Raw genomic sequence first — 8,436 nt, 5'->3', positions numbered from 1 at the left:
ACGAGACTTCCCACGGCCTAAATGAAATTATTAAACTCATTAAGTTGAGTTTAGTAAATTCATTTGGACTAAGAGAATCCAAAAGAAAATAGTGCTACTGGAATGAGGGAATCGTAGAATCCTAATTGGTGTCGCTCTAATCAACCTTAAAATGCCCCCATAAATTTTTTAAACTAAAACCATAGGCCCATCTGATTTGACATCATAACTTGACAACCTAGAAAACTTAAACTCGTCACAGCAAGGAGCTTAGAGCTACTGTGGGCAGCATGACCATCTTCAACAGCAAGACATGTCTTCCAATTTACTTCCTTAAAATTAAACAACAAGCCATATGATCTCGAGGTTGTTTGCATATGCAACATAAATCCCAACTCATTAATGTGGTCTAAAAAAAAAAAAAAAAGGGGAAGAAGAAGTCTATGACTAGATAAATTTTTCTTTACCATTAAAATTTTTAATATCACAACCTAAATCCTCACATTTTCCAAGCTATTTATGCGATCGTTTCACACGAATGTAAGCCCTAACTAAAAAAATTGGCAGGATAAAAAATTTAAATATTTCTCTAAATAATTTCTCCTTATAACTAAAGCCAAACAATAGGATAGATTAGGAAGTCACCGAGGCCCTCCTCCAGATCTATGACATCCACTAGTTCTTCCTCCTTTGGATTCTACAACAAAATGTTCCAAATTTGAGCCACTCACATTTCACACCTCTTCGTTCTATTTCATTGAAAAGTCCTGTCCTTTGACCTCTTTGAAGATAATATTTCTTGATTTTTATCGAGAGTTTTCTTAAGTGACTTCGGTCATTTAAGATGTAATTAACAATAGGGGCTTGCCCTCATAGGAAGCTTGTCCGAACCCAGCTTAATATAAACCCTATTTAATTCTTCATGTTAAATACGGGAACTTGTCGGCAAATAAAATGGTTTTGCAGACCAAACGGATGTCATTAATTTCTTAGTTTATTTGATCGAGCCTCATCCTCAAGTCTTGTGTTTATCCTTCGGAATAGATACAGGGTTTGAGATACAGTGCTCTTTCATTTAAACTATGAGGTCAGTTTGATTTCATATTTTTCTAAACTTAAATCTATATGTAAATTAAAATGTCCTTCCGAAACGGGCAACGGATTTCGATTCCAGTGACCAACAGCTTCTTACAGGCAATTCGTCAACCAAAATAATGCCGACAATGGAATAGGAGAAATCTTAAAAAATTCAAATCCTCCACATGATTATCTTTTATTATAAGGAAAATGATAAAGAAACTACTCAAACTTTATGGGTTTAACACAACAAAACATGATTTATATTGAAATTCAAGTTTACATAATAAAATAGAACTAAAAAAAATACAAAGTACTTATCTTAAACTTCTCCTCACGCAAATCTTCTGAAGTTCCATTGAAGTATTCTCCAAACTCTACTTACACAGTCACCAAGAGCCACACACACACACATCACTTCTCAAAGACTCCAAGACTCTCCAAGCAAAGAATTTCCTCCTAAACTCCTCTTTTTCTTTTGCTTCTCTTGACTCCTTTTATGATAACTCTCAAAATCCCTAAGAGTCGCTTCTGATTGCTTCCGATTCCCCTTCAAAATTTGTCCAAATTCAATGCATAATAATTAGAATTGATTCTGGCACCTAGGCGCGCAGTAGTGGTGCCTAAGAACCAACCTTCTAGAAGCCTAATTTAACTTCCTGGTGTCTAAGCAATTAATCCTGGTACCATGGCACCTGACTCTCTATTTTCATGTACAGGTCTGGCGCCTAGCACCTAGGCACCAGCTCACTTTCTGCTCCTTTGCTCCACTTGACCCCATTTTGCTCCATTTTTGCTCCTTTTTTATCTAAAAATCCATCTCTTGTACATGTAATAAAAAATAAGCAAAATACCTTTTTATTAAAGTGTAATATCATTAAAAATGAGCATAAAATTTATAAATAAAAGCATCACATTTTTAGGCATGTCGCTTACTAGCATAGTATATAACCCTAAAGACTTTATCATATCGCTATCCTAAAATTACTCTGATAGCATAGTCACTTGCATCACACATTAGTTCAATTGGTTTCTACCAATCAGGTGAAACAAGAATAGGAGTTGTGATTAATTTTTCTTTCAGAGTGTTAAAAGATTTGAAACATTCTTGGTCAAAATAAATAGGACATCTTTTTCCAAGAGACGACACAATGGTTTAGCAATTTTAGAAAAATCTTTTACATACCTTCTGCAAAATCTAGCATGTCCAAGAAAACTTTAAACTCCCTTTCACATTAGTTGTTGGTGGCAATTTTTTAATTTCTTGCACTTTAGCTGGGTTTAGTCCATCACTTTCTCAGATATTTTATGCCCTAAAAAAATTCCTTCAGGGACCATAGATGTAGGGTCAAATACTGAGAAAAAGATTAGTCTCTTCAGTGTTTAAGAACCTTTCAAAGATGATCCAGACTCAAGTCAAATGTAAGGGAAAACACTGCGAAATCATCCATGTAAACTTCTCTTCCTTTTTTAATCAGGTCGTTGAAAATTGACATCATAAAACATTGAAATATTGCTGGTGCGTAACCCAAAAAGCATTCTTCGAAAATAAAAAGTCTCATAAGGACTTGTGAATGTTGTTTTATCTTGATCCTCTTGGGCTATTAGTATTTGATAAGACTCTGAATATCCATCTAAGAAGCAAAAGTAGAAATAAGAATGGCCAGCTAACCTATCCAACATTTGATCTATAAAAGGTAGAGGAAAATCATCCTTCTTATTGGCTACATTTAATTTACGATAATCAATACATATGTGACACCCAATAACATGTCTGGTAGGAATTAATTCATTCTGCTCATTAACAGACACTGTTACTCCTCCCTTCTTAAGGACACAATGGATAGGGCTTACCCAAGAATTATCTGAGATCAGATAGACAATGCATGCATCTAGCCATTTTAAAATTTTCTTCTTGACAACAGCTTTCATTATTGGGTTTAATCTCCTTTGAGGATCTGCTTGGGATTATGGTTATCTTCCATCCGCATCCTATGCATACATAGAAAATGATTAATCCCATTAATATCAATTATGGTCCATCCGAAAGCTTTTTTATAATTCCTCAGAGTTTCCATTAATTTCTCCACTTGTAAATGAGTCAAATCAAAGTATATTATTTCAGGTAATGTGGCTAAATTTTCCAAGTAAAAATATTTAAGGTACTTGGGAAGTACCTTCATTTCAAGCTCTAGGGGTTCCTTAATTGAAGGAACAAGAGGTTTAACATTTTCTATTATATTGTAAAAATTGTATATAATCAGTAACTATAAGATCAGACACGTTTTGAAAGTCCAAAATCTTTTTCTCACACAAATCTTGCTCTTCAAATTTATTTTTATAATTTTCTTGGAAATGTCTACTACTCATGTAATCAATTAAATCCATACAACACTCATCATCGTTTTCTTTAGAAGGGTATTTCATGGATTTTAATGCATTGAACGTAACTTCCTAATCGTTAACTCTAATGTTAATTCTCATTTATTTACATCTATTATTGCTCTTGTAGTGGATAGAAAGGTCTACCTAATACGATGAGAATTTCTTTATCTTCCTCGATGTCTAACTCAATGAAATCTACCAATAAGATAAATGTATCCACTTTGATAAGAACATGTTCTATAACCCCTTTCAAATTTATGACAGATCAATCAACCAATTGAAGGGTTACAGTAGTAAGAGACACTTCTCCAAGGCCTAACCTTCTGAAAGTAGATGATGGCATAAGGTTTATACTTGCTCCGAGATCACATGAAGCTTTGTCATAAAACATTTCTCCTATTACACAAGGGATTGTAAAGCTCCCATGATCCTTAAACTTTTGAGGAAGCTTCTTTTGAAAGATAGCATTGCACCCTTCACTAAGTGCAACAGTCTTGTAGTCTCCAAACTTCCTCTTTTTATTGAGGCTATCTTTCATGAACTTTACATAACTGAGCATTTATTCTAGAGCCTCCGCAAAATATATATGGATTGTTAACTTCTTAAAAACTTCTAAAAATCACAAAAAATGTTGATCTAGTTTTTATTGTTGCGTTCTTGGAGGAAAAAGAGGTAGAAGTCTCTTTAGGTTGTTCTTAGTTGGAGAGTCTGATTTTTCTGAATCTTTGGAAATATTTTCCAAAGATTTTTTCACTTTCCACAATCATATTTTTAACATTAACATCCTTTTGGAACAACATCCTTCCACTCACTTCCACTTCTTAAATTCGCAGCTTTGACCTGCTAACTACTATTCTCTATAAGGTTAATCTCAATATTGCTAGGAACATCTTCTTGAGATTTATTGTTAAGTGAGTTAGCAGTTTGTCCCAACTGATTCTCAACGTTTCTTATAGCAGTACCTTCACTTTGCAATTGATTCCTCATTTATAAAACAAATTCCTCCAACGACAACTTTTTCTCTTTAAATTGGGGATTCTAGTTAAATTTGAAAGGATAATTTGTTCTAAAATTAGTATTTCTTTGATTTTTCCAGTTCTCCATAGGATTTTCTTGATTATTACCCCATTGCTGGTTTCCACCACCAGAATTATTATTCCAGTTAATGTTTGCCAACTTTAGTTGTAATAATTTGAATAAGTATTGTTGGGTATATTGTTTAATTATTTTATAGTCTCATAAGATGTAGTGTTAGGATCAATCAATTGTCTGAATGAATTTTTCTCAATTACTAGATGTAATTGAGTTTGACTTGCCCCAAATTGATCTAACTTCCTAGATATAGCTGCAAACTATGAAGTTAAAATTACAAGCACATCTATGTCATGTATACTAGCTACTTTCTTTGGATTTACTCTCTCAGCAAGCCATTGAAAGTTGTATATAGTCATCTTCTCCATTAGAGAATAAGCTTCATCAAACGATTTTGTTGATCTAAGGGATTTTTGGGCTAGGTCATTCCACTTTCTAATAGAACCAAGTGCTAATGAGTTCAACCATACATTAGTTTTATCCCCTAGGAAAAAGAGAAAAAGTCTAAGCCTAAACGTGTTACTAGAAACACCATTGTAACGAAATGTGACACAAAGTTCTAAAAATCCTGCTAAATGTAAATTTGGATCCTTAGACGTGTTTCCCCCAAATTGGTTGTTCTGCACCATTTGGATGATAGTCACCTTAAGATTAAAAGTGTTGGCTTCTACAGTAGGGGTTTGGATATTTAAGTGTATTTCATCTACTACATGATTTGCATAATCCCTTAAAGATCTTTATATGTTTTGATTTTCATTAATTGCTTCTTACCACATTAATGTACTGATTAGAAGATAGCTCTTCTTCAATTTCCTTACTTTTTCTGTTTTTAAATCTTCCTAATAACTCTTTCCAGTTCAGATTCAAAAAGAGGTTCAAGTTAAGTTGGATTTGCCCTATGCATTCGCTTTTAAAGGGTAACTAATAGGTCATTACACAAACAAAAAGAAAGATAAAAATTAAAAATTTATAAATGTAAGTCCTAATTTTTCAATTATTAATTCTCCCAACCTTTTAACCATTTGTTTCCCCGGCAACAGCGCCTGAAACTTGATCCGGCTCAGTTGTTATCACAATAATGTAAATCCCAGTAATGACACTAAAAAAACTTGGTTTGCTCCCTAATAGCTTGATTGAATTCTAAAAATTAGATTTTCCTACACAATAAGGTTTCTCACGCAAGTATACATATCATTTAAATAATATAGGGCTCTAAAGAGTCTGGAATGTTGAATCACAAGGAAAAATGAGAAGCTAAAGTAAGATAATATTCAAGTCTACTTAATTTGTTCTTGGTTTGGAGTATTGAAATATTTATGTTTTACTAACAAACCTACTGCAATTATATAAAGTTATTCCTATAAAATTACTAACTACAATATGTGAATTGGTTTTACCAAGTGCTAAAGTTAATTTTCCTTGCAGTGATTATAGTATAATTTGGATGTGGAAGAAAAGTGAAATAAGATAAATTTTGTGACAAATAGAAGCATATAACTTATTTACCCTCTTCTGAGTGTATAATGAAGATTGGTTAAAGTGGTCTTAATTCCTCAAGTCCCACTTTGAACCCAATGATATAATCTCTTTATTTATTTGCATCTCCCTACAATGTACTTCAATTCATACCCTATAGTACAACATGATTTTTCTAGTTATTTATGTCGCATCTCTTTCAAGTCCTTATTGATTTAAAATGCATTTTAAGAGATCAATTGGCCGGATTGAAAAGTAAACTAAATGCAGAAGGATATCATCACGAATATAAATTAAGAACTATTTCATGCATGCTATCCACATTCCTACACATCCACTACATCGCCACAAGGAAAAGCAAACAAATTTACTCAAAAAGCATGTATAAAACAACATCAGAAGGTATTGAGATAAAGAGATTCAACATAAAAATGTGTTTCAGAAAAAATTACAAATCCAAATCATAAATATACTTATTTCTCTCCCTCAATTTGCCTTGAAATTGCTCCATCCAAGCCCTTGCTCTTCTTCTAGAACTCCTTAGACAACAGCACTTACAACACAACACAACTCACATCCTTAGACGTGCTTAGAACAAGCCTAGGATACTTAACAAACAATGGAGGAAAATCCCTCCACAAGACTCTCTAAACTTAAAACACACCCCATAAATCACCACCAACAAAACACTTTAAACTTGTTCTTCACAAACTCTTCTTCTCCTCTTAAAATCCTCTGTAGTGGTCTTAAAATTGCCATTAACTCACTCTGAAACAACTTTAAATCATCTAAAAAATGTCCAGAATTTCGTCATGGCACTAAGGCACCACTCTATTTTGGCGCCATGACCTTGGCCTTCAGGACTAGGGCCATGGTGCCCAATGTTTGACGCCTAAGCACCTTCCTCTCGGGTTGAACTTTACTTGACCGGTGCTTACACACTACACTGATCTGGTGTCATGGTTTTGGCCCAATGGTTGGCGCCCTGGCACCATTCTCAAGGTTTCTAGGCTTAGCTAGCGCATAGGTGCCAAATACTTGGTGTCATGGTCTCAGCCTTCACAAACGGCTTTTTCGTGAAATTTTCTCCTTTTTGCTCCATGTTTCTTCCATTTTGTTCCACTTCTAATGTCTGTTATACCTGCAAAAAAAAAACATACAAATGTCTTTATTTAAAGTGGAATTTCATTTAAAAATATATGCAAAATAGAAAAAAATTCATGAAATCATTTCACTAATCAAGAAGCATCTTGGACCAGGAGGAGGGAGACTGATAGTGCTCAAGATGAAAGACAAAAACTCTATGAGTAGTTGAACTCAACCAATAATATGCATTCATCGACTAAGCATCTTCCCTCCGCTCGGACTGGTACTTGTAAAGATTACTGGTGAAAACTAAATGCTCAGTGTCATCAAACTCAACTTCATGGATGGTGAAAATCTTGATGCTGAGATAAAAAATGAGAATATGATGGGGGACTAGTCACTGAGGGACCGAGAGGTGATTGAATCGTCGACATGGTGAAGGATTGAAACTCTAGTGTATTTTTGTTATTGTTTTTGAGTTCTAAGGGATGTGGATGTATATTATGAAATTTGGTGGTTGAATATATAAATGATAAGAGTCTATGTGTAATGTTTATAATGTCGAAAAACTAAAAATAAGTATTAATTAATCCTAATTTTTTATTTTTCATTCGAAAGAGCATTGGCATCTCTCTCTTCCCCGTAAACGATCAGTTCATGACTGGAATAAGGCCTTTCCCCATTTTCTGGCCGCATAAAGGCTCTGTTGCTCCTACGATTTCGAGATCCCTTCGTCCCCAAATACTCTTGGCCTTGTAAATCATCAGTTCTCGCAAAATTTGGTCAATTTGTGGGAAAAGGATTGGGCATAGAAAGAATCCAAATTCTTGGGTTTCAACGCTCTTCGAGAAACCATAATGCCCGCGATGGACAATCGAGAAACCATTCAGGGATCTTCCGTTCCATTCGCCGTGATCGGCCGCTCCCTCCTAAGCCTCCGGCGATATCAAGTTCATGCCATCGATGGCCAGCACGAGCTCGACTCAAGCCAGGAGCAGGAGCTCGATCTCTACCAGTGCCAAGTCGCTGATCTATTCACCGGCCTTTCTTCTTCGGGTGGAGACGAGCTGCTCTCCCTTTCCTGGGTCCGTAAGCTACTCCATTCATTCCTCCTTTGCCAAGAGGAATTCCGTGTCATTCTCTTCAATAACCGGCCGATCCTCTCCCGTCCTCCACTCGATCGTCTTATCTCTGAGCTCTACGATCGCGGGGTCAAGGCCCTCGACGTCTGCAACGCCATATGCGACGGGATCGAACAGGTGAGGCAGTGGCAGAAGCATATCGAGATTGTTCTCATTTCCTTAAATCCGTGCAATAAACCCATTGGCGAGGGCCAGCTCC

The 8,436-nt window shown here is 35.3% G+C and overlaps 2 protein-coding genes across 3 annotated transcripts in view; one reads left to right on the top strand and one right to left on the bottom strand.

Annotated features, from left to right (window-relative positions):
• Positions 1-6,494: 6,494 nt before the first annotated feature.
• LOC110033667 (protein FAM135B-like) overlaps positions 6,495-8,436 on the bottom strand; it is a gene marked incomplete in the record, with an annotated part of 63,419 nt that continues 61,477 nt past the window's right edge. For both annotated transcript variants that reach the window (XM_020737723.1, XM_020737724.1), the window contains 1 exon segment: positions 6,495-7,150.
• Positions 7,372-8,436, top strand: part of LOC110033666 — a 1,308-nt gene continuing 243 nt past the window's right edge. Inside the window, exon 1 of the mRNA XM_020737722.1 lies at positions 7,372-8,431. Coding sequence (XP_020593381.1) covers positions 7,953-8,431 — 479 coding nt within the window. The 5' untranslated portion in view covers positions 7,372-7,952. The remainder of the gene's footprint in view (positions 8,432-8,436) is intronic.

Source organism: Phalaenopsis equestris, unplaced genomic scaffold, assembly GCF_001263595.1.
Source record: "Phalaenopsis equestris unplaced genomic scaffold, ASM126359v1 Scaffold001250, whole genome shotgun sequence".
In the NCBI taxonomy this organism is placed as follows: domain Eukaryota; kingdom Viridiplantae; phylum Streptophyta; class Magnoliopsida; order Asparagales; family Orchidaceae; genus Phalaenopsis; species Phalaenopsis equestris.
Note: the sequence above shows the minus strand (reverse complement) of the source record. Positions and strands in the feature narration are given on the sequence as shown.